Raw genomic sequence first — 26,902 nt, 5'->3', positions numbered from 1 at the left:
AAGTGAAAGGTCACTGATTGTTGAGCTAAAAGCTGATGATAACGTTATTATTGAGTGCCATTATTTCAGTGCAACATTTTGAAATTGCCTTTGCATTTTTTTGTAGTTTTGTGTGTTACCCTGGTAATTATTCACATGATAATTACTGATCAATGTTTAAAATTACGTTGGTTTGTTTTGTGGAAGGTGACCGGCAAACTTGACATTGGTGTTAAAATGGTTAATGATTATATTATCTCTGGCATCATCAAATTATGTTGCATAGCAACGACAAAGGTGACCATATTGTTTCCTCTTTTGTCATCTTTTGCAAATCAAAGCTTTATAACTTTTTTCATTTTTCCTCCAAAAAAAAACCTGTAGCCAATGAGACATTATGGCTATTAGTTCCTAAATTATCGAAGGTATTCAAAAAAAATGTAAAAACATGCCACTAAGGGGTCAAAGGTTAAATAATCTGAAAATGTGACTTATTTTCTGTTGTACATAGTCGACATACTAATACTTGTGACATTTAGTGATATATACATGGCATGTCGTCGATGGACAAGACATGGACGTGTAATAATTCTAAATATTCATTATGTCATCAATGTCCACATAACACACATTGTGATGATCTTTTAATATAACCGCATATGGGGTACCATCCGTTGAATCATTTGATGGGATGAATTGTCTAGCGCAATTATTCAGGCATTTAGTTTTTATAATCCGGTCAAAAAGGGTTAATCTTATGAGATCATTAATGACTAAAAATTTGTATCCATCCAGCAATTCGCCACATCAATGGGAAAAGTATAAGGTCGGAGATGTGTTGGTTGGATGAGTAACTTTTCCATTGTTAAATTTTCAAAACTTGAATGTTAAAAGTATTTATTTTGTGCCTGTTAGTTGGTAGTTTTTAAATCAAAGATTTGATTAACCCCACTTCATTCCATCGTCTGTCCTTGAAATATTATCTTTTCAACTTATAAAAAGCTATAAATGTAAATCTGATTGCTGTAATATGTACAGTGGTTGGGAGATTCTCAAATTTATTTCTTGACAGCCACTGATTTTTAATCGTATTTTCGGTTGACGGAATTTATTCTGATTATAGTTGTTATCATCGTTTTTTTTAACCACTGGAAACCCAAAATATTTTAACGTTGAACTTACAATTCAACTTTGTCTGTGGACGTTCAGACTAAGTTGAGGATTATATGTGTTCCTCATGTTTTTATTATTTACGGGTTATATATGGTGAAATCATTTATCTCAAAATTTTGCTCAGTGACATAGAAGTTGTATATTATTATTATTGATATGATTCAATAATAATATATATAAAGATTATAATAGTGAGTTTTCATTGCAAAGTTTTCTCCCATAATGCATTGCAGATAAGTGAAGTAACATGCTCATTTCAGCTTCAACTCCTCAGTGTTTTCTACTCTTAGGGTGGGGGTGGCGGGCGAGAGATGATTCTTGAGTTTTTTTTGCAATCAATTTCCCCTGTTGTCATTGATACCAGCTCCAATGTCATTCAGACTTGAAGTATCCTCCTGACCAGACATATTAGGTTACAAATACACTTTAGTTCTTTCTATTTACAACCAGGGATTTCTTTTAACAAGGGAACAGGGGCGCAGCGCCCTCATGCCATGGCCATGCGCCCCCTTACCCTGGGGAGCAGATCCTCTGGCAACCATCAAATTCTGATTGACCATGGATCACATGTAGTCTTCAACTGTGACCTGTCTGATAGTAATTTTGGCCCCAAGAAATCCATAGAATGCTCCATTTTAACTTAGAACTATCAAAAACTCCACACCCTGGTAGGGAGAACCCTATTTCCCCAACTTGGTGGTGCCACTGAATTGCAGTGCTCCCTCTAGCATTTTTTTTCTAGAAAAACCCCCTGTACAATGATTAATTTCTTGCTTTAACATTTGAAATTATATTATTTTTTTGTTTGTTTCTCTTTATTAAAGAGTACAGCTCATTACAACCTGTGTGATCTATATAACTACGTTGATAAAAGCAATTTAACAGAGGATATGGGAGGATATTTAAACTATGATCATGTTTCATGGACAAAATTCAGAAAGGTGTGTATGTAATTTTCTTTCTTTTCAATCGTTGCATTAGCTTAGAGATTATATGGGATTATTGTGGCTGACAGGACTTTATTAAATCACTTTTATAATTTCAAAACACTTGAATATAATTTATAATTTAGGATTTATGTTTTTAAGTTGAGCACACTGATTGCAACGTTGTAGCTACCATATTTGTTCTTTTAGAAGTGTATATGCAACAGAAGTGCACATAAGCCAAAAATTACATGTATGCTGGATCATCCAAACTTTTTCTTAATTTAACAATATGTAGTTTCAAATCATTAGCTCCGCTGTCGACTTTGTCGAGCGGAGCTTATCATATGAGTGATTGTCTGTCTCCGTCGTCCGTGTCAATGTTTTACTTTTTCGACTTCTTCTTGAAAACTACAAGCCTGAATGCTTTGATACTTGGTGTATATGTACCTTGGGTAGACCTCTCTCAGATTTGTTCATTTCATGATGATATCTTCAATTCTCTAATTTTGGTGAATATTTTTGTCATTTTTGGTAAAAAGTGATATTTTTCGACTTCTTGTTAAAAACCGCAAGTCCAATTGCTTTGATATTACACATATAGGTACTACATGTGAATCTCTCTCAGATTTGTTCATTTTGTAATGATATCTTTAATTCTCTAATTTTGGTGAATATTTTTGTCATTTTTGGTAAAAAGTGATATTTTCGACTTTTTGTTAAAAACCGCAAGTCCAATTGCTTTGATACTACATATATAGGTACTACAAGTGGACCTGTCTCAGATTTGTTCATTTTGTAATGATATCCTTAATTCTCTAATTTTGGTGAATGTTTTTGTCATTTTTGGTAAAAAGTGATATTTTCAACTTCTTGTTAAAAACCGCAAGTCCAATTGCTTTGATATAACATATATAGGTACTACATGTGGACCTCTCTTAGATTTGTTCATTTTGTAATGATATCTTTAATTTACTAATTTTGGTAAATATTTTTGTCATTTTTGGTAAAAAGTGATATTTTCGACTTCTTGTTAAAAACGACAAGTCCAATTGCTTTGATATTACATATATAGATACTACATATGGACCACTCTCAAATTTGTTAATTTCATGATGATATCTTCAATTTTCTAATTTTGGTGAATATTTTTGTCATTTTTGGTAAAAAGTGATATTTTCAACTTCTTGTTAAAAACCGCAAGTCCAATTGCTTTGATATTACATATATAGGTACTACATGTGGACCTCTCTCAGATTTGTTCATTTTGTAATGATATCTTTAATTCTCTAATTTTGGTAAATATTTTTGTCATTTTTGGTAAAAAGTGATATTTTCGACTTCTTGTTAAAAACGACAAGTCCAATTGCTTTGATGTTACATATATAGATACTACATATGGACCACTCTCAAATTTGTTCATTTCATGATGATATCTTCAATTCTCTAATTTTGATGAATATTTTTGTCATTTTTGGTAAAAAGTGATATTTTCTTCTTGTTAAAAACCACAATCATTTATGGTTAAAAATTATATTTTTGAATTCTTGTTGAAAACAGCAAGTCTCATTGCATTGATACTATGCATATTGTTCATTTTCTAATGATATCTTCTGTTCTTTAATTGAAATGTGCATTGCTAACAGCGGAGCTATCTCAGCCGAGAGGCTGCTTGTTTGTTTACTTGAACATATGTGCTACTATTATAAAATATGGTGTATGAAAGACATTAAATGTGTATAAGCATGTCAAAAATGGTTTAAATACCAGTATGTAAATGTTTAGTTTACCCACAAGTCTGTCCTGGGGCAAGCAGCGCCCTCTAAAGGATTATGAGAGATATGCTTGACAAGGGTAAATTCAAGGTGACCCCAACTTTTGCATTACGGTACATTGAAAAAAAAATTGCTGTTCCATGTAGCATCGCTATTTATTCATAAAAATTATGTATTTTAAAACTTACATCAAAATCTCAAAACCATTCACTTTTGAAGAGTATTTCTGTTATTTCCTTGAAAATCTTTTTGTGGAATAGTTGTACTTTTTTTCACTAATGTTATTAGCATGTTCGCTGACATTTTCGATCATATCAATTCAGATATTTGAGCCTTTCTACCGAGAAGCTGAGGAACTAATCCAGAAGCTACCACCTGCCTTCCAGCAATTGATGTCACTTTCTGACTTGCCAAAAGGCAAAACAGTGGAAGAATTACGAACACAGAAAACACATATACTACAAGAATACCGTGAAGTGAAAGGGTAAAACTATATTCATTTATTATAAATATTTAAATTTAAACATGAAATTATAGGTTCATAGGCTGCATTTTGGGGGGATTTGATTCTGTATAACACTGAATACTGTGGTACCAAAGGAGAAAAATAGGGTGAAATATAATTATTCTAATACTGTAGAATGACTAATTTTCACTGGGTTTTAATTACGCTGATTTACCATTTCAGGCATATTCAGTGGGTTTTAAATTCACGGTTTTATTATCATTATGCTAAATTTTACATATTCACTGGGTTTTAATTTAGCACATTTTCTAGTCAGCGAAATAAGCAAAATTAAAACCCAGTGAATAATTAATCCTTCTACAGTAGCAAGCAAAAACAAAGTGTACACAATCACGCTAGTCACAATAAACATGGTACTCTTAAATAGAAGTCAGTGACTGTGAAAAACATAAATTTAGCTGCTAGAATATTTAAATGTTAAAGAATGACACCTAAATTAGAGTATTTACGGTAGTATGCAAATAGCTTGTTAATACCAAGGAATGAATTGGTCGAAAAAAATTAAACTTCTAGTGTTGTAGCTGCTTTTTACTTCAGTACAGTCTGTTATCCTAAAACGTTAACCCATTTATAAGCATTTGTAGCCATGATTATTATTTTGGCAAGTTTTAAATGGATTAAGGTAGAAGCATACTCATAAATTTAAAAACCCAGAATTTATTCATTTTGAAATAAATTGTACTCTAAGCCAATATAAGGATATTGACCTAAAAAAAGTTGGGGTCCCCAACCTTTTTTTCGAAAAATTGATGGTTGTATTTTAGTGGAAAGTTGCCATTTTGACACTATTATGCAATACCAATATCTCAAAATCTAGCCTGGTGACATGGGCTGAAAAAATCATATATTGTTAATGATGGAGTACTTTTTGTTGTTCTGAATTATTTAAAAAAATCTGGGTTTTAAAAAGTGTCAAAAAATGCAATTGTGTTCTATGGAATTGTTCTAAAAATAGCAATTTTCAAGAAATATTAGAACACATTTCTCAAAAAGCTTACCTGTAACATACAAATAATGCTATTTCATTGTACCATGATACATTAGCTTCATTATTGTACATAATAACCTAATGAACATTGTCACCTTAAAAACAATCCTAAAAAAATTAGCAAAAAAAAAATGCCACTCATTGATGTATGATAGCTTATCTCCATTGTGATGTCTACGGGATATTTAGTCTTATTTCTAAAGTGAAATCTGTACTATAAGTGCTTTAAAGTGAAATCTGTACTATAAGTGCTTTAAAGTGAAATCTGTACTATAAGTGCTTTAAAGTGAAATCTGTTCTATAAGTGCTTTAAAGTGAAATCTGTACTATAAGTGCTTTAAAGTGAAATCTGTACTATAAGTGCTTTAAAGTGAAATCTGTACTATAAGTGCTTTAAAGTGAAATCTGTACTATAAGTGCGTTAAAGTGAAATCTGTACTATAAGTGCTTTAAAGTGAAATCTGTACTATAAGTGCTTTAAAGTGAAATCTGTACTATAAGTGCACTATACTACTTTAATGTCCAAACCTGCTTACATTGAAAGATGTTAAGCATAATTTTACATTCTGAAATTAATTGAAATCCTGATGGTCTGTAATACATCCCGATTATAAAATTAGTGTGATAAAATCACATTTAGTAAACACCAACTTTTGGTTACTAGTATGATAATTTTGTTACATGTATGTATGCATATTTGCTTGACTAAAACAGAAATCAAACAATGCTATAGAATTACCCAGTGGGAACATGATATCACTGTAATTCACATATTTAGATCTGTAGTCATGTTCCTTACTAGGTGAACCGTTACTTGTAACATATCACCACGACACCGACACAAGGATAGTTCTACCAAGTCATGTGGCCAGCAGTATCTGACTTGATAAAGTACTTATTGATGGAGTTAGTAGGGGGAATCACTTGTCCAAAGTCACCTATGCAGCTTTCAAGAGAAAACAAATTGTAATTTGGGTTAAATATTTTGGCCAGACATGTTTGGGTACCCAACTTATACCCACAAGACCTTCTCAGAGGGATGGTTATGTGATTGTTTTGCTTTTTTTTTTTGCAGGCAATTGGAAATTGATCCACTGTTAAGCCAGTGTCGAGGATTACTCAACAAATTAAGGGTGCCTGATGACAATCCAATCTTTGTATCAATGGCTCAGACACCAATGTTCAAAGATACATTATTAGTTATGGAAAAATATTTTGAAAGACTATCAGGGGCTGATCAGAAATCTGATGTGCTGTACCAGAAAGCTGATCATAGAATTACTCAGTTATTGCAACATTTGTTGTTTGAAAGTAATCTCAACCAGGTGAGTGGTGCTAATATTAGAGAAGGTTAAAAGCACCTTTGAGCATTTGGTTTAGACTTCTCTAGCCAGTGCACAGAAGTTTGCGAATATGCAAGATAAAATGAACCAATGAGTAGTACACATTAAAATGAACCAGTGTGTAGTGCCAAATTAAAATGAACCAGTATGTAGTGCAAAGATAAAATGAATTCAGTATGTAGTGCAAAGATAAAATGAACCAGTGTGTAGTGCCAAGATAAAATGAACCAGTGTGTAGTGGCAAGATAAAATGAACCAGTGTGTAGTGCCAAGATAAAATGAACCAGTGTGTAGTGCCAAGATACAATGAACTAGTGTGTAGTGCCAAGATAAAATAAACCAGTGTGTAGTTCCAAGATAAATTGAACTAGTGTGTAGTGCCAAGATAAAATAAACCAGTGTGTAGTTCCAAGATAAATTGAACCAGTGTGTAGTGCCAAGATAAATTGAACCAGTGTGTAGTGCCAAGATAAAATGAACCAGTGTGTAGTGCCAAGATACAATGAACCAGTGTGTAGTGCTAAGATAAATTGAACCAGTGTGTAGTGCCAAGATAAAATGAACCAGTGTGTAGTGCCAAGAAAAAATGAACCAGTGTGTAGTGCCAAGATACAATGAACTAGTGTGTACTGCAAAGATAAAATGAACCAGTGTGTAGTGCCAAGATAAATTGAACCAGTGTGTAGTGCCAAGATAAAATGAACTAGTGTGTAGTGCCAAGATAAAATGAACCAGTGTGTAGTGCTAAGATAAAATGAACTAGTGTGTAGTGCCAAGATAAAATGAACCAGTGTGTAGTGCCAAGATAAAATGATCTTGGGTGTAGTGTCAAGATAAAATGAACCAGTGTGTAGTGTCAAGATAAAATGAACTAGGGTGTGGTGCCAAGATAAAATGAACCAGTGTGTTAGTGCCAAGATAAAATGAACCAGTGTGTAGTGTCAAGATAAAATGAACTAGGGTGTGGTGCCAAGATAAAATGAACCAGTGTGTAGTGCCAAGATAAAATGAACTAGTGTGTTAGTGCAAAGATAAAATGAACCAGTGTGTAGTGCAAAGATAAAATGAACTAGGGTGTAGTGCCAAGATAAAAAGAACCAGTGTGTTAGTGCCAAGATAAAATAAACCAGTGTGTAGTTCCAAGATAAATTGAACCAGTGTGTAGTGCCAAGATAAATTGAACCAGTGTGCAGTGCCAAGATAAAATGAACCAGTGTGTAGTGCCAAGATACAATGAACTAGTGTGTAGTGCTAAGATAAATTGAACCAGTGTGTAGTGCCAAGATAAAATAAACCAGTGTGTAGTTCCAAGATAAAATGAACCAGTGTGTAGTGCCAAGATAAAATAAACCAGTGTGTAGTTCCAAGATAAAATGAACCAGTGTGTAGTGCCAAGATAAAATAAACCAGTGTGTAGTACCAGGATAAAATGAACTAGTGTGTAGTTCCAAGATAAAATGAACTAGTGTGTAGTGCCAAGATAAAATGAACCAGTGTGTTAGTGCCAAGATAAAATGAACCAGTGTGTAGTGCCAAGATAAAATGAACCAGTGTGTAGTGGCAAGATAAAATGAACCAGTGTGTAGTGCAAAGATAAAATGAACTAGTGTGTTAGTGCTAAGATAAAATGAACCAGTGTGTAGTGCCAAGATAAAATGAACCAGTGTGTAGTGCCAAGATACAATGAACTAGTGTGTAGTGCCAAGATAAAATAAACCAGTGTGTAGTTCCAAGATAAATTGAACCAGTGTGTAGTGCCAAGATAAATTGAACCAGTGTGTAGTGCCAAGATAAAATGGACCAGTGTGTAGTGCCAAGATAAAATGAAACAGTGTGTAGTGCCAAGATAAAATGAACCAGTGTGTAGTGCCAAAATAAAATGAAGCAGTGTGTAGTGCCAAGATAAAATGAACCAGTGTGTAGTGCCAAGATACAATGAACTAGTGCGTACTGCAAAGATAAAATGAACCAGTGTGTAGTGCCAAAATAAAATGAACCAGTGTGTAGTGCCAAGATACAATGAACTAGTGTGTAGTGCCAAAATAAAATGAACTAGTGTGTTAGTGCTAAGATAAAATGAACCAGTGTGTAGTGCCAAGATAAAATGAACCAGTGTGTAGTGCCAAGATAAAATGAACCAGTGTGTAGTGCCAAGATAAAATGAACCAGTGTGTAGTGCAAAGATAAAATGAACTGGGGTGTAGTGCCAAGATAAAATGAACCAGTGTGTTAGTGCCAAGATAAAATGAACCAGGGTATAGTGCCAAGATAGAATGAACCAGTGTGTTAGTGGCAAGATAAAATGAAACAGTGTGTAGTGCCATGATACAATGAACTAGTGTGTAGTGCCAAGATAACATAAACCAGTGTGTAGTTCCAAGATAAATTGAACCAGTGTGTAGTGCCAAGATAAATTGAACCAGTGTGTAGTGCCAAGATAAAATGAACCAGTGTGTAGTGCCAAGATAAAATGAAACAGTGTGTAGTGCCAAGATAAAATGAACCAGTGTGTAGTGCCAAAATAAAATGAACCAGTGTGTAGTGCCAAGATAAAATGAACCAGTGTGTAGTGCCAAGATACAATGAACTAGTGCGTACTGCAAAGATAAAATGAACCAGTGTGTAGTGCCAAAATAAAATGAACCAGTGTGTAGTGCCAAAATAAAATGAACCAGTGTGTAGTGCCAAGATACAATGAACTAGTGTGTAGTGCCAAGATAAAATGAACTAGTGTGTTAGTGCTAAGATAAAATGAACCAGTGTATTGCCAAGATAAAATGAACCAGTGTGTAGTGCCAAGATACAATGAACTAGTGTGTAGTGCCAAGATAAAATAAACCAGTGTGTAGTTCCAAGATAAATTGAACCAGTGTGTAGTGCCAAGATAAATTGAACCAGTGTGTAGTGCCAAGATAAAATGAACCAGTGTGTAGTGCCAAGATAAAATGAAACAGTGTGTAGTGCCACGATAAAATGAACCAGTGTGTAGTGCCAAAATAAAATGTACCAGTGTGTAGTGCCAAGATAAAATGAACCAGTATGTAGTGCCAAGATACAATGAACTAGTGCGTACTGCAAAGATAAAATGAACCAGTGTGTAGTGCCAAAATAAAATGAACCAGTGTGTAGTGCCAAAATAAAATGAACCAGTGTGTAGTGCCAAGATACAATGAACTAGTGTGTAGTGCCAAGATAAAATGAACTAGTGTGTAGTTCCAAGATAAAATGAACCAATGTGTAGTGCCAAGATAAATTGAACCAGTGTGTAGTTCCAAGATAAAATGAACCAGTGTGTAGTGCCAAGATAAAATGAACCAGTGTGTAGTGCCAAGATAAAATGAACCAGTGTGTAGTGCAAAGATAAAATGAACTGGGGTGTAGTGCCAAGATAAAATGAACCAGTGTGTTAGTGCCAAGATAAAATGAACCAGGGTATAGTGCCAAGATAGAATGAACCAGTGTGTTAGTGGCAAGATAAAATGAAACAGTGTGTAGTGCCATGATACAATGAACTAGTGTGTAGTGCCAAGATAACATAAACCAGTGTGTAGTGACAAAATAAAATGAACCAGTGTGTCGTGCCAAGATACAATGAACTAGTGTGTAGTGCCAAGATAAAATGAACCAGTGTGTAGTGCCAAGATAAAATGAACCAGTGTGTAGTGCCAAGATAAAATGAACCAGTTTGTAGTGCCAAGATGAAATGAACTAGGGTGTAGTGCCAAGATAAAATGAACAAGTGTGTAGTGCCAAGATACAATGAACCAGTGTAGTGCCAAGATAAAATGAACTAGTGTGTAGTGCCAAGATAAAATGAACCAGTGTGTAGTGCCAAGATAAAATGAAACAGTGTGTAGTGCCAAGATAAAATGAACCAGTGTGTAGTGCCAAGATAAAATGAACCAGTGTGTAGTGCTAAGATAAAATGAACTAGTGTGTAGTGCCAAGTTAAATTGAACCAGTGTGTAGTGCCAAGATAAAATGAACTAGTGTGTAGTGCCAAGATAAAATGAACCAGTGTGTAGTGCCAAGATAAAATGAACTAGTGTGTAGTGCCAAGATAAAATGAACCAGTGTGTAGTGCCAAGATAAAATGAACTAGTGTGTAGTGCCAAGATAAAATGAACCAGTGTGTAGTGCCAAGATAAAATGAACCAGTGTGTAGTGCCAAGATAAAATGAACCAGTTTGTAGTGCCAAGATGAAATGAACTAGGGTGTAGTGCCAAGATAAAATGAACAAGTGTGTAGTGCCAAGATACAATGAACCAGTGTAGTGCCAAGATAAAATGAACTAGTGTGTAGTGCCAAGATAAAATGAACCAGTGTGTAGTGCCAAGATAAAATGAAACAGTGTGTAGTGCCAAGATAAAATGAACCAGTGTGTAGTGCCAAGATAAAATGAACCAGTGTGTAGTGCCAAGATAAATTGAACCAGTGTGTAGTGCCAAGATAAAATGAACTAGTGTGTAGTGCCAAGTTAAATTGAACCAGTGTGTAGTGCCAAGATAAAATGAACTAGTGTGTAGTGCCAAGATAAAATGAACCAGTGTGTAGTGCCAAGATAAAATGAACTAGTGTGTAGTGCCAAGATAAAATGAACCAGTGTGTAGTGCCAAGATAAAATGAACTAGTGCGTAGTGCAAAGATAAAATGAACCAGTGTGTAGTGCCAAAATAAAATGAACCAGTGTGTAGTGCCAAAATAAAATGAACCAGTGTGTAGTGCCAAGATACAATGAACTAGTGTGTAGTGCCAAGATAAAATGAACTAGTGTGTAGTTCCAAGATAAAATGAACCAATGTGTAGTGCCAAGATAAATTGAACCAGTGTGTAGTTCCAAGATAAAATGAACCAGTGTGTAGTGCCAAGATAAAATGAACCAGTGTGTAGTGCCAAGATAAAATGAACCAGTGTGTAGTGCAAAGATAAAATGAACTGGGGTGTAGTGCCAAGATAAAATGAACCAGTGTGTTAGTGCCAAGATAAAATGAACCAGGGTATAGTGCCAAGATAGAATGAACCAGTGTGTTAGTGGCAAGATAAAATGAAACAGTGTGTAGTGCCATGATACAATGAACTAGTGTGTAGTGCCAAGATAACATAAACCAGTGTGTAGTGACAAAATAAAATGAACCAGTGTGTCGTGCCAAGATACAATGAACTAGTGTGTAGTGCCAAGATAAAATGAACCAGTGTGTAGTGCCAAGATAAAATGAACCAGTGTGTAGTGCCAAGATAAAATGAACCAGTTTGTAGTGCCAAGATGAAATGAACTAGGGTGTAGTGCCAAGATAAAATGAACAAGTGTGTAGTGCCAAGATACAATGAACCAGTGTAGTGCCAAGATAAAATGAACTAGTGTGTAGTGCCAAGATAAAATGAACCAGTGTGTAGTGCCAAGATAAAATGAAACAGTGTGTAGTGCCAAGATAAAATGAACCAGTGTGTAGTGCCAAGATAAAATGAACCAGTGTGTAGTGCTAAGATAAAATGAACTAGTGTGTAGTGCCAAGTTAAATTGAACCAGTGTGTAGTGCCAAGATAAAATGAACTAGTGTGTAGTGCCAAGATAAAATGAACCAGTGTGTAGTTCCAAGATAAAATGAACTAGTGTGTAGTGCCAAGATAAAATGAACCAGTGTGTAGTGCCAAGATAAAATGAACTAGTGTGTAGTGCCAAGATAAAATGAACTAGTGTGTAGTGCCAAGATAAAATGAACCAGTGTGTAGTGCCAAGATAAAATGAACCAGTGTGTAGTGCCAAGATAAAATGAACTAGTTTGTAGTGCCAAGATAAAATGAACCAGTGTGTAGTGCCAAGATAAAATGAACTAGTGTGTAGTTCCAAGATAAAATGAACTAGTGTGTAGTGCCAAGATAAAATGAACCAGTGTGTAGTGCCAAGATAAAATGAACCAGTGTGTAGTGCCAAGATAAAATGAACTAGTATGTAGTGCCAAGATAAAATGAACCAGTGTGTAGTGCCAAGATAAAATGAGCTAGTGTGTAGTGCCAAGATAAAATGAACTAGTGTGTAGTGCCAAGATAAAATGAACTAGTGTGTAGTTCCAAGATAAAATGAACTAGTGTGTAGTGCCAAGATAAAATGAACCAGTGTGTAGTGCCAAGATAAAATGAACCAGTGTGTAGTGCCAAGATAAAATGAACCAGTGTGTAGTGCCAAGATAAAATGAACTAGTGTGTAGTGCCAAGATAAAATGAACTAGTGTGTAGTGCCAAGATAAAATAAACCAGTGTGTAGTGCCAAGATAAAATGAACCAGTGTGTAGTGCCAAGATAAAATGAACTAGTTTGTAGTGCCAAGATAAAATGAAGCAGTGTGTAGTGCCAAGATAAAATGAACTAGTGTGTAGTTCCAAGATAAAATGAACTAGTGTGTAGTGCCAAGATAAAATGAACCAGTGTGTAGTGCCAAGATAAAATGAACCAGTGTGTAGTGCCAAGATAAAATGAACTAGTGTGTAGTGCCAAGATAAAATGAACCAGTGTGTAGTGCCAAGATAAAATGAACTAGTTTGTAGTGCCAAGATAAAATGAACCAGTGTGTAGTGCCAAGATAAAATGAACTAGTGTGTAGTTCCAAGATAAAATGAACTAGTGTGTAGTGCCAAGATAAAATGAACCAGTGTGTAGTGCCAAGATAAAATGAACCAGTGTGTAGTGCCAAGATAAAATGAACTAGTGTGTAGTGCCAAGATAAAATGAACCAGTGTGTTAGTGCCAAGATAAAATGAACCAGTGTGTAGTGTCAAGATAAAATGAACTAGGGTGTGGTGCCAAGATAAAAAGAACCAGTGTGTTAGTGCCAAGATAACATTTTATCTAGTGTGTTAGTGCCAAGATAAAATGAATCCAGTATGTGGTACCAAGATAAAATGAACTAGTGTTAGTGTGTTAGTGGCAAGATAAAAGGGACCAGGGTGTAGATATAATATAGAAGATCAAATAACTAAAATATAACTGTTGAATTCAGCTTTCTAAAAAGCATACAAACTTAAACTAGCTGTCAGGTGTTATATATGTAGACTGTTTGTAACATGGCTTCTATACTTGCACTACAGAAAAGAAACATGCCAATCCATGCATGCTATATAATGTGTCTGTTTGTTTCATACTAAGTGGCTATACGATATATTGAAATCTTATATGCTAAAATTGGAGAAAAAATTACAATGTTTCCTGTGTGCAGAAGTCATAGGGATGATTATATTACTGATACCTAGTGTTATTATATCTATTACATTGAAATATAATGCTGAATTTCTGTTAGATTTTCACCTTTTGGGTAATATGTGCAAATACAAATAAGGTGTCAAGGTAGTACCGATTTTTCCATGTGTTGGTGGATGTGTGTCAAATCTTGTTCCACCAGTAACTCAACCACTGGGTGGATTGGGATTCAATTTAAGTCACAGACGATAAGTTTTGGTACAAATCTATACATATTAGATAATTTCCATAAAAATTAATGTTTTGTTGATATTCTAATAACAGTTTTGCTCGAATGGGTTTAAATCTTGGTACATGCATACTGTTTGTGCAGTTGAATGTCTAACACTACTTTGGAATTAATCTACATATGTTAATTACCTAATTTGCATATTAACGTCTTCCAGTATTTCACACCTTGCCATAACCAGATTATTATGGAGTGCTGTGTACCTGTATTATTACTGAAAATGTCAATGACGTAATGATTTTAATTTATGTATTATTCAATATAATTGAAAGAATTTACATTAAATTATATTGATATTTTCTTTAAATTATAAACCTCACTGTCTCACTGCAAATTTCTGTTCTTCAAATGTACAGTCCTTTGACCAACATAAACACTCAAATGTTGAGATTGTGGATAGATAATGAGAAATTAACTGTAGAATACAAATGAAAAAAGGCTGGGTCCTACTAAAATAAACTAGGGTTGTAAAAATGAGACCCTCCACTACTCACAAAATGAAATATGCGGGAAAAATAAGAGCAGGATATCTTCTTTTAGTCTCTCATATTTTTTTTTATGGCTATTAAACAGCATTATTTTAACTCATTTTTGTTTTCAGCTTGTTCCAGCAGTGAAGTTTTACATATTTTCTAGTGGGAATTCAAGTTTAATAAATGACAACTGAACCCTGGGAGTACCATAGACTTTTTCACCACCAGACTTTCTCGCCAACATTTTGTCTGCACTTCTAATATTCTTAAATATTTCTGGACAGACAGAAATTAGAGTTAATTTTAAGTTTTTACTAAAAAAAAAAAAAAAAATTGGCTATTTTTGTTCCAATCTACTGAAAAAAAGTGCAGACTATAAACAGGACTACTTTGTGAATTTTTGATGAAAAGTGCAGACTATAAACAGGACTACTTTGTGAATTTATGATGAAAAGTGCAGACTATAAACAGGACTACTTTGTGAATTTTTGATGAAAAGAGGTGCATTTGAAGAACAGAAATTTGCAGTGAGACAGTGAGGTTCATAATTAAAAGTAAATATCAATATAATTTAATGTAAATTCTTTCAATTATATTGAATAATACTTAAAATAAAATCATTACGTCATTGACATTTTCAGTAATAATACAGGTACACAGCACTCCATAATAATCTGGTAATGAAAGGGTTAAATTTATACGTGAGATAAATCTGAATATATTTAAAACAAATGTCAGAATTGACCGCCACTTTTAACAAGGTATCTTTGGTTGTTGCTTTCTTCAAGGCTAGTCGTCATGGGGACCATACAGTTGGCATTGTTATTAAGAGACCAAAATCAGTAGTGAATGTTTGTTCTTATTTTCAGCTAATTGATTGGATCAATAATAAAGGAATGGTTTATTTAAGGCATAATACTGAAATCCCAGACTGTTTAAGCAGAGCTGAAATTATAAAAAATCATTTTGAAACAGGGTTTTTAACCACATCCAAGGTAAGGCACTGTCAGTGACAGTAAACTTGTATTGTTGGTAAATTTTGTTTGAAGCAATTGGTATAGGTAAATAATATGTATACCGGTATTACTGTAAATGCATTAATTATTCATCATTTTTAATTTAGCTATTTTTGTTGATAAGTGAAATTTGCAAATTTAAATCTAATTTAAATTAACAATAGAATCGTTTGTTTCTCTGCCAAGTTTGTGAACTTAAATCCCAGTGAATTTGCTTAAAACAACCAAATAGCGAAATAAATGGTTTTACAGTATAATAAATTTGCATAATATTTGAAATATATCAGAAGTTTTTTGTCAGTAGTTCAATATTACGATTATTTCCATTGATTCAATTCTAATTGTGTTATTATCATCAAGTCACCAAATTACATGAGTTGTTTTCTGTATCAGCCTTCAGGTCTTTTCTTTTTGAATTTATAAGACAACTATTTTTAATACTTATGATACCACTGTAACTGTGTGTACTTCATACGTGTAGATTAGTTAGTTGTGTTGTAGGCACATAACTAAATAATTTTGTTTTGCTTCACTACAAGAAGTTATCCAACATTCTGAGTGCCTATGTGCTCACACAACTAAATAGTTACGTTTTGTTTTGCTTCACCACAGGAAGTTATCCAACATTCTGAGTGCCTATGTGCTCGCACAACTAAATAGTTACGTTTTGTTTTGCTTCACCACAGGAAGTTATCCAACATTCTGAGTGCTTACTGCAGCAAGCTGATGACATGGTTATTAAAGATCACTATAACATTCCAGTCATTCTGTCCTCGTCTAAAAACTTCACAAATTTACTACAACAGTTCAAAGAGGCCATCCATAGAAGACATAAAGTCTTACACCATATCTTTATCTTCTACCTCATTTTACAGAAGGTAAGTTACTGATTCTTGTAATTTACCTTAGATGCTAATAATTAACGTGATGTGATGACTATTGGATTGGCAAAAATAAGTCATGTGACTCTCTCGACAAGATCTTTGTAGCTATTTCTGCCTTATATCTATTGATGGGGAGTATATACTAAATATGAATTTCAGTATCCCTTGGTTACTGTGGTTGTCATAGCAATGATTTTTGGGATGGAGCATGAACATTCTATAGTATCATCAGTTCTCTATTCAGTAAGATCTTGTAACCATGACAAATTCTATGTTCTCACTTTATTTCCTCCAGTGTCTGCAATGGTACAGAAAAACATTGACGTTTTTACCGTCCCAGTTACTAGAACATAAGGATTTTTTTGTTTCATCTTCACGCAAACATAGTAAACATCCTTACTTATTAACAATGGAATGGAGAAAAGAAAGTAGCAAGTTTTTATCTCATCATCCACCACCGAGTATTGATGACCTGCGTCGTTTGAAGGAATCCATTTTGTTGATTTCCGATATGAAAGTTCGAACACAGGCTAGACTGTTGATACATAGGTAAGTCACCTGCAGCTTTTGCGATCACTCTTCTCCAGAAAGCCACGGTGATGACTGCGGTAAACCACCTGTTTGATTTCTTACTCTCCCCTAAGCTTGTTTATGTTCAGCCACAAGTTAAATCATCAAACTATTGGAATACACCAGTAGTTACTCAACATGTACGTGAATGACAACACATGTAATACAATCATGGGACTTTTCATTATTGTAGACCTTGTGGGACTTGTTTCAGTTTTTTATTCAGGAAAAGGCATAACAGGATATTATACTCAAATACCAATATATTATACATAAAGACATTCGATAAAAAGCCAATACTCGAAAAAACTATTTTGACTTATTAAAGACAAATCATTGTCTACTATTCTTGGGGGGACGGAGCTACATCACAGAACGTTCTACGCTCCTAAGACGCACACCACTGTACTATTATTTCTATGGGCTCTCTGTGAGTTGTGAACGCCGGTTGAAGAGGCGGTGATAACAGCTATAGTTGAGTTATCAGCACAAACTCAACTTTGAAGTAATTGTGAGCGGTGAAAATGTACCCCCCCCCCAAATATATAGTATTGTGGGTAAGGTTTTATGCTAAGTATAAATAAAAAAATTTGCCATAGACCAGATATTCTCATAACTATCTCTTATTTGCAATTTGTCATATAGGCATTCTATCATCTTTACAATCCCGAGAGAGAATATGTTCCACATAACTATGAACTATGTAGTGCTGATAAGTCATATATGATATCTGCATCTAACAATGTCATCAGGAAGTCATCAGAGCATTATTTTAGACAAATTCATGAGTATGAAAGATTTCTGAATGTTTACTAGGTTTTTTTCTTTCTGAAAACATTGATCATAAATTAAGAAAGAAATTGAAATACAAAATATTACACCAATACCTTGACGGCCTCAATGCTCAGAAACTAAGAACGAGCTCTTCTGCGTTAAAACTATTTTATTTTCGGTACTTTCAGTTATTACGATTCGGTAATTTGGCAGCAATTGTGAAATTGAAAAGTCACTGTGACATTCTAGGACGTCAGTGAAAATCAGTGTAACTCCTTAGGACTTCAGTAAAAATCATTGTGACTCCCCAGAACCCAAGTGAAAGTCACTATGACTCCCTAGGATTCTACTAAAATTCATTGTAACTTCCTAGGACTTCAGTGAAAGTCATTATGACTCCCTAGGGCCCCAGTGAAAGTCACTGTGACTGTCTTTAAGATCCTGATGAAATGTTCAAAGCTACAAAACTTTGCTATTTTTCTGATACACTATGAAAGGAATATGTTTAATAATATCAATAAATTATGTCTTGTTTACTGACTAGGTGTTTGCTTCTGAAGCATTTATTCAATTTCAATGATACTATGAGTCCCAAGGAGTTATTAAAGATCTTTCAGTGGCAGACTAATTATCTAGAAGGATTTGATGACATTGAACTTGGAGACGATAGTGATACAGATCAAGACAAAACTGGCAACAATAATCGTAGGAAGAGTGAAGATGATGACAATGCTGGACAGGGAACGGGCAATAAGGAAACTGATAGAACTCATGATAATCATGATTTTAACGATGAGAAATATGATGATGAGGGTGATCAATTTGACAATACTTCAAGGACGTACAGTGAGCAGCATTATAGTCCGAGGAATAACTCATATCAACGAAAATCTACATTAAAAAAAAGAATTAAAGAAAAAAAGGAGAAGATGAAAAATCGTCGCTATAGTGATTTTGGTCCTCGTCATGTGAGTATCAATGAAGGAAGGAGACACAGTGATGGGTGGATACACAGTAACAATTCATATAGGACTGCAGCAGATGATAGTGGTGATAAAAAATTATACCGAGAACATGAAAACAAATTGCTACCATATCAACAAGATAAATTAGGTGAAATGGACACCACTAAGGAAACGTTTGGTATCTATGGCAATAGTGATGATGTGGAGGGCATGTTGAATGGTCCAAAACCAGCTACAATAAACAGTTCATTATTATCGCAGCAACAAGCTCCTATCATGCAACCAATATATTTAAAACTACCCGAATCAGACCAGTTATTGACTTGCAGTGTTGGCGTTGATGGTGTGTATCGCGCACAGCCAGTACACGTCAACAGTATAACGCCAGAACACATGGCAAAGTATGGAATGTACAGTCCAGTTCAGTCGGTTCATGCATCGCCTTCTCACATCATAAACCCAGGGTATGTGTACCCAACAGTAAATAGTAATAATTTACATAATACCTCGCCACTTGTTCCACAAAGCCATGTGAATCATATGCATCCTAGGACGTTGATACCGTTATCAAATAGTATGGGAATGATGTCTAATCAATATAGGCCACACACATCATCTGTTTCAACAAATCCGCAGTATCCATCACCCATCAATCATCTTCCAACCACACCTGTGCCAGTGAATTCCACCAATCAGCTAACCAGACTGCCTTACAGTAACATTTCTAATACACCAATGAGTGCAAAGCCAATCAGTGATTGGTCAGCACCAAGTCCAATGACGGAGCTAGAACAACTTGAAATGGAAGTGAATGCAGAGAAGAGACAAATAGAAGATGAAATTGAACTTGAGAGAAGCCTAAGTAGACCATCCATTGATAGGAGTCTCAGCCAAGGGGACTTATATAATCCAGACAATATGGATGGGTTGTTAAGAATTAGTCAATCACAGGAAAATGTCAGTGGAGATTTAGAAGCAGTACTTTTACAACAGTTGAAAATACTGATGAATTCTGAAGAAAGAGAGAAAGCCCCAAAACCGTATAAGCGTTATGCAAGTAAGTACTGGTTAGGTAATATTAATATCATTGTAGTGGTGCTTTATTTTATAGTGTGTTTTAAGAATTTGGATTCAAATTTTAGGTGGTGCAGTTAAACCTGTTTACAGCGACCACCAAAAATAAAATTATTCACCCTAATTATTTTCATATAATTGTTTTAAATCACCTCAAAATACATATTTCGTGAAAGCTCATTATTCACAGTTATTCAAAATTGATGTTATGTTAGATACAACCTTCATGCCATGTGAAGTGAAGTGACTGCTAAAAAAATAATAAATCCTTTGTGATTCATATGAGTACTGTGAAAAGGGATATCACTATTTTTTTTTTATTGAAAAATATAGAATGAAACATAAAAGTCTCAAGGATTTTGGATAACTTTTTTTTTTCTTTTAAATTTATAATTTTGCATTTTCACCAGAAAATTTATAGATAGAGAATTCTTCAAAACGTGTGAATTTAACAAAAATGACTGTTTGTCAAAATTAAAACAAAAATACACACTAACTTGCATATCAATAGTTGAATAGTGGAGTTGCTGTGTTAATATTTTTTTAAAATGGTCAAAAAATGTCATGGAATCATTTCTGACTAATGTGTTGACACCCAGTAAATTGTAGATGATATGTAAGCATTTAAAGATGTTCTAAAACTATGCATACTGGACTGTATGATTTATTAATTATTTAATATACATGGGAATGTGCAAAATTCAGTCATCACAACAATGCAGGTTGTTAAGTTTGACCATTTTAAGTATTTATAATTTATAATAAAACTCTGAAATATTAGTAATAAGATGTACCTGTGGATTCTATGAAATATAAAAAGTTCATTTTGATTAACATGTGCCAAAAAAACTTGTAATCACTACATCCTTAAAATATTTTTCATAGATAGGTGGTCTTTATATGGATGTTGGAATATTTGTTTATGTGAAATAATGAGACAGTACTATTGCAACAAAACCACAATTATTTGAGTTTTGAAACTCAAATTATGCTAAGTTTGTATATATGGTCACTAACTCTGGTTTGAATGTACACATTTTAATATATTCATGCCAGTAATGCAAAAACAGTGACAAAACCTTAGCCTTTTTCTCGTCTTCTATTTTTGGTGAATTCTTGGGTTTTAAATTAAAATAGCCGATAGACGCTTTGACCATTTGTCTTGAAATTTTCACATATTATTGACAAGGTGCTCCCTCATCAAAATGCGTCCGGACAGTTTATTATGGCGAGTGGAACAAAAATAACAAGTCCGCAATTAATATAGATATATAAATTATGCAAAAATAGAAAGCAGTGAACTTTGAGGTCATGCTGTGCGACTTTGAAAGTCGTTAGAGAGATGAGTGGACGCATTTGAATTAGTAGTATATCAAGGTATCCAGTGATGTAATTTTAACTACAAACGGGCTTGAAGTTTTTAAGCTAATTTTTTTAAACCACTTTTGCCCAATCAAAAACGCATTCTGGATATTTAAAACAAAGACAAGTTTTGCAAAGTTTGTATAATAACTTTTCAGAAAATATATAACATGTTGGATATATAATACCATCTTCATTGTCTAATAACTCAATTAAAAAGCAAGCCAAATAAACTGCATCTCCACCTTAAGTGTCAGGCTTGGTTATAGTGCCAAGCTTTTTGTAATTACGAATTATGACTGAGGTTCTTTTATTTTTACAGCCATATTGCATTTTAATGAACTGCGTAGTTATACACCATGACCAACCTGAAGACAGAATAAAATAGAATATGCACATACACAGTTCAGATGACAACTTTAATTTCAGTTCAATTCGTATACTCACAACTAAAATATACAAATATTACATACAAAACTGATTAAAACTATTACAATTATAATACTATTTTTTACTAGATTATATTTGTGTATATTATTCAGGAAATTCATTTTTCATATTTTTATGCAATTAATCTTATTAATTTCAGGAAAGATCAGGTTTCAAAAAAATGTATCGTGACAATAATATTGTTTTCTAATCTACAACTTTCTTTAGGATCAAAAACACCTCTCTCAAGTCAGTGTCTTCTATTTGCGCGTGTTTGGTAGATAGATGCGATATTGATACATTTAAATGATATAAAATACTGATATAAGAGTTTCACATATTACAGGGGGACATATAAGTAGTGATGGCATGACATCCGGCAATGAAAGTGATCCAGCACTAGAAGAGTATAGGAAAATGCTACAAGATGCAAAACAGCTAAGGTTTGTTGATTTGATGTTCTTGTATCAAAAACTTTGATACAGCTGAACAGAACGCATGGTAAAATTTATGATTACATCATTGTAAAGTATAAAATGCAACACCTGATTGGTGGGTGTTAGGATTCGCTATGACATATCGTTTCCTCCTCACAACATTGCACCTGATAAGTTGATGTTAGGGTTTGGTAGCCAATTAGGGACACTCTTCTAAGTCACTTTTAACTCACTCAATAAACAGGCAAGGTTTTCTCTGATTGGTAGGTGTTGGGGTTGAATAGCCAATTAGGGACACTCTTCTAAGTCACTTTTAACTCACTCAATAAACAGGCAAGGTTTTCTCTGATTGGTAGGTGTTGGGGTTGAATAGCCAATTAGGGACACTCTTCTAAGTCACTTCTAACTTACACAGTAAACAGGCAAGGTTTTCTCTGATTGGTAGGTGTTGGGGTTGAATAGCCAATTAGGGACACTCTTCAAAGTCACTTTTAACTTACACAGTAAACAGGCAAGGTTTTCTCTGATTAGTAGGTGTTGAGGGTTGAATAGCCAATTAGGGACACTCTTCTAAGTCACTTCTAACTCACTCAGTAAACAGGCAAGATTTTCTCTGACTGGTAGGTGTTGAGGGTTTTGGTAGCCAATTAGGGACAGCCTTGATAGCTCTTTCTCAGTTGATTGGTATTAAGATTGAGTAGCTAATTAGAGACATTCATGTCACTTTAGCTAATTCAGTAAACAGACATGGTCTTCCCTGATTGGCTGGGGCTGTGTAACCAATAAGGGACAACGTTTATGTCATTTGAACATAATGTGATGAATAATGCTGTTTCAAAAAATTGTAAAAAGTTATTTTTCATTTCTTGTTTGATAACTTTGCAGATTGGCATCAGAAGAATCATTACTTGAAGAAAAACTTCGGTATGAATCATTACGCCTGCAACAAGAAGAAATAATACAAACAGCCGTTGAGCAAAGTCTGAAAAGATCTGAGAAAATGCTACAGGTGAGAGAAACTTATTTTGTACACATTCTGCAAATATGATGATGATATGAAATCATTTTAGAAAGCTTAGGCAGTTTTATGATCTCAACATGTACATTGTCACATACTGTCAACAAGTCCATGAAGGTTGTACAGATTAAGTTTTGTTTTGCGTAAATAATTTGATCCTAGATCAGTTAAGATTATATAGGTTGATATTTCACAGGAAGAAGAGGAGGTGATACACCAAGAAGAGGAACTAGATAAACTTGTCAAAATGAATGAGGAGGAGGAGAAGTCACGTAAATCACCATGGCAACCATCGTCAGTGTTATCTGCATCTGCTGGCCCTGACACCTCATCTCTAGATGATGAATTGCAGCTTCTTGAACTGCCAGATAAACAAAATCACAGAAGATTAGCAAGAGGCTCAAGTTTGCAGCTTTCTGATGAAGGCATAGTGTTAGACAATAGCACATCACCAGATGGAAGTTTGAGTCAAATCCAGGACATGGATGCGGACCAACTTGTCGCTTTTATTGAAAAAGAGAGAAGTGAAAGGCCTAGGAAGAAATTGATGGTCGGTCAGATCATGGCAACTGCCAAAGATGTGCCAGAAAAGCAAGAGAAGACAATTGCACAAAAGCTACTGTATGATAAATTACAAGAAAATAGAAAGGTTTTTGAAAATGGTGGCAAAGAAGATTCACTGAGTGAAATAGATAAACAACTAAATGAAAAAATTATCATTGCCGCCAGATTGAACTCTGCAATCGATGCTCAGGACAATGAGCAACCTGGAATATGGACCTGAATATCATTTTTCATATTTTTTTTAATGTAGTAATTCATTTTAATATAGATTAAGCTGTAGAAGTGGACTTAATCATGCAGTGGTTAATTTCATGGAACAGTAATTTTGTACAATGTGGGACGTTCATCAACAGATGGTAGACTTTCTAATGTACACATACATTGCTTGTAATACATGTAAATGGAGGAAGTCAACTGGATACAACAAATTATATACTGACCGCACTCTACATTGTTAGTTTTAGAAAATACATATTCGTTTAACGAAGTGAACTTAGAATGTATACGTTAATAGCAGTTATATGTAATAATACGAATGCGATTGTATCCTAATTAGGATTTTATTTATATTTTATGTGTAAGGAAGCAAAAAGTCAATTATTTTATCTCATAGGTAGGCAACGTATGTTTGCTGAAAATTGTCATCCATTTCAAAATAATTTTGCATACATACCGGTAATGTTTGTAGAATAATTAGAACTGCTTCTTTGTGTTATTATGTAGATTTTGCAGTTGTGGGCCAGTGGGTGATGTTTCACATATTTTTGTAATGAAACGCACTACCAATTCGGGGAAAGAAATCAGTTCAAAAAATGTCTTCCAGTATTGGTGCAAGCATAAATTTTATATCGTATTTGTAGTGAATGTGCTTTTGTTTTACAGGTGTATTAAAGTTAATCAACTCATATTTTTATGATCCAGCATATAATAAATGCAATTTCTATTAACCTTTTCACCACCAATTCCCTCTTTTCATCACAAACTCAAAAAATAGTCCCGTTTCCTTCCGAGGAATGGAACAAAAATAGCCAAATTTTTTGATTGAAAACTGACTTAAATTTTGTCCGTTGGCTCCAAAATTAGGGTACATTTTCAGAAATATTAAAGAATATGAGAAAAAAGTGCAAAAAAATTTGAGCAACTAAGTCTGATGGTAAAAAGGCTAAAGCTGTACTCTATTGGAGCAAATATGGTACATGTTTTGGAGTTTTCATTCCATTACTGTTGTATACTTGTACATAGTATTGCAGCATATTACTTACACGTTTAAACTGTACAATTTAATGAGCGAAAAAACAACTTTTTAACCCATTTAATTCTATTTTTCAAATTATTCTTTGGAGAACAATGAATAGAAACTAAAATTGTAGTATTCTCTCAATTTTCAATTTTTTTTTTTTTTTTTGGTTTTTAATTGAGTAATCATATGCTGTTGTGATAACCTATTGTAAATATCCTTTAATTGTTTGTATTTTTCACAAAATTTACTTTTGAGGAAAGTAAGTGTAATCAAGTATTGCACTTATTAAAGTGAAACATTTTTACTTTTTTCAGATAACATTATTCAAACACACAAAGAAAAAAAGGGATTTACTTTACACCTACCGGTAGTATAAAATACACTACAGGAATATCTTTACTTTCTGTCTATCTATACTTTGATTCTTTGCGACTGTATTAAAAAGCATACAATGTAAATAGAGGCAAACAAATCCACATTGTTAGAAGCCGTACCCAGAATTGGGAGAATGTGATGTGTGTTATAGAAATTACTGAAGTAATATGACGAGCATAGTATACAGTGACTAAGTGTTGCATTTGTTTGAAAAATGCTCTGGAAACATGTTTTCCAGATGTCTCAGAAGTGGACAGCGCATAGTGTCTAAAATTATTCCAGCTTTTACCATTGGACTTGAACTGGTCAATTGGCATTAAAGAATGTTGTACCATTGACAGCTCTGAATATAGTCAAATTGACAAATTGAGCATTTTACTAACAAAAAGTCTGCAATTTGTGACAGCCGTACATTCAAGTCATGATCACAGTGGTTATGGCACATAAAACCACATGCACATTTCGCTCATGCTGGACATACTGCAATAATCATGTGACCTCGATTTTAATATATCAACACAAAACATAAAATTTAATTCTGCAGCTGAATTACAGTACTTCATTATCATATTCCCTACTGATTCCATTACAATGACATGCAATGTATTTAATGTTCTGGGTACCAATACATTAGTAATTACACATTCATGGAAGTGCGTGCTCCTGTGCGTCAGTATTTGAGGGGTCTTGTTATACCTGCTTAATGCTATTGTGTTTGTGACAAGTTTTGTCGTATTGCCAAGGCAAGTTATTTATTTCAACTAAGAAAGTGCTTGGTTCAACACATATCTGTCTTATATAGCTTTAATAAATTTAAATTTAATTTTGAATTCTTATCATTTATGGCAATGGGTAAATGGCAATAGTTATATATCAGATCTTGTATATTTTTTTTTATACGACATAATGCTGTGATTGTTGGGCTAAATATATCAATATTTCTTGCACACTTTAGCTTGTTTGTGTTTTTGCATTCCAAATATAGAATATAGAAAATGAGGTTATTACTTGAACAGCCGCAAGTTTGCATGAAAGCAGTGTGGTGTTAGTAACAGCTGATGTACAGCATTGGTCGATATGATTCTGTACTGCCTGAGTGTAACTTTATCATTTTGCATCTTTTTCCTGCTTGAAGGTAGTATGGTGTTAACGATAACGACTGATGTGCAGCATTGTTCGGTGCCATCCTGTACTGCCTGGGTGTATACTTTGCGGTATTCTCGCGATAACCTTATTATTATGCATTATTTTCCTGCTTGTGGTAATGTTTTAATGAGAAAATACGAACCAGAAATGGAAGCGGAAAATGGAAAGTAAACAATAGAAAGTGTTTGAGTGTGAAGTCAATAATCTTGAATGCGTCATTGTTGGGGATGTAAGTTCCAAATAAAGGAAAATTCAAACAATACGATTTGGAATGAATGCAGACTAAAAAAATAAATGTCCAACTTTTTTTACAGTGACAAAAAGTATTATTGTACTTCTTCTAGTATCAACAATAATAGAATTTATCAATCCATAAAAAGATCT

At 34.0% G+C, this 26,902-nt stretch overlaps 1 protein-coding gene across 2 annotated transcripts in view; it reads left to right on the top strand.

Annotated features, from left to right (window-relative positions):
* LOC102807700 (uncharacterized) overlaps positions 1-26,319 on the top strand; it is a 39,841-nt gene extending 13,522 nt beyond the window's left edge. For both annotated transcript variants that reach the window (XM_085501336.1, XM_085501335.1), the window contains exons 6-15: positions 1,977-2,093; positions 4,177-4,337; positions 6,443-6,692; positions 15,534-15,659; positions 16,367-16,558; positions 16,860-17,113; positions 18,453-19,930; positions 22,085-22,181; positions 23,061-23,184; positions 23,390-26,319. In XM_085501336.1, coding sequence (XP_085357462.1) covers positions 1,977-2,093; positions 4,177-4,337; positions 6,443-6,692; positions 15,534-15,659; positions 16,367-16,558; positions 16,860-17,113; positions 18,453-19,930; positions 22,085-22,181; positions 23,061-23,184; positions 23,390-23,977 — 3,387 coding nt within the window. In that variant the 3' untranslated portion in view covers positions 23,978-26,319. The remainder of the gene's footprint in view (positions 1-1,976; positions 2,094-4,176; positions 4,338-6,442; positions 6,693-15,533; positions 15,660-16,366; positions 16,559-16,859; positions 17,114-18,452; positions 19,931-22,084; positions 22,182-23,060; positions 23,185-23,389) is intronic.
* The last annotated feature ends 583 nt before the right edge of the window (positions 26,320-26,902 follow it).

The sequence above is a fragment of the Saccoglossus kowalevskii genome, chromosome 7, assembly GCF_978046115.1.
Source record: "Saccoglossus kowalevskii chromosome 7, keSacKowa6.1, whole genome shotgun sequence".
Taxonomy (NCBI): Eukaryota; Metazoa; Hemichordata; class Enteropneusta; family Harrimaniidae; genus Saccoglossus; species Saccoglossus kowalevskii.
This window is presented reverse-complemented; position numbering and strand designations above follow the sequence as displayed.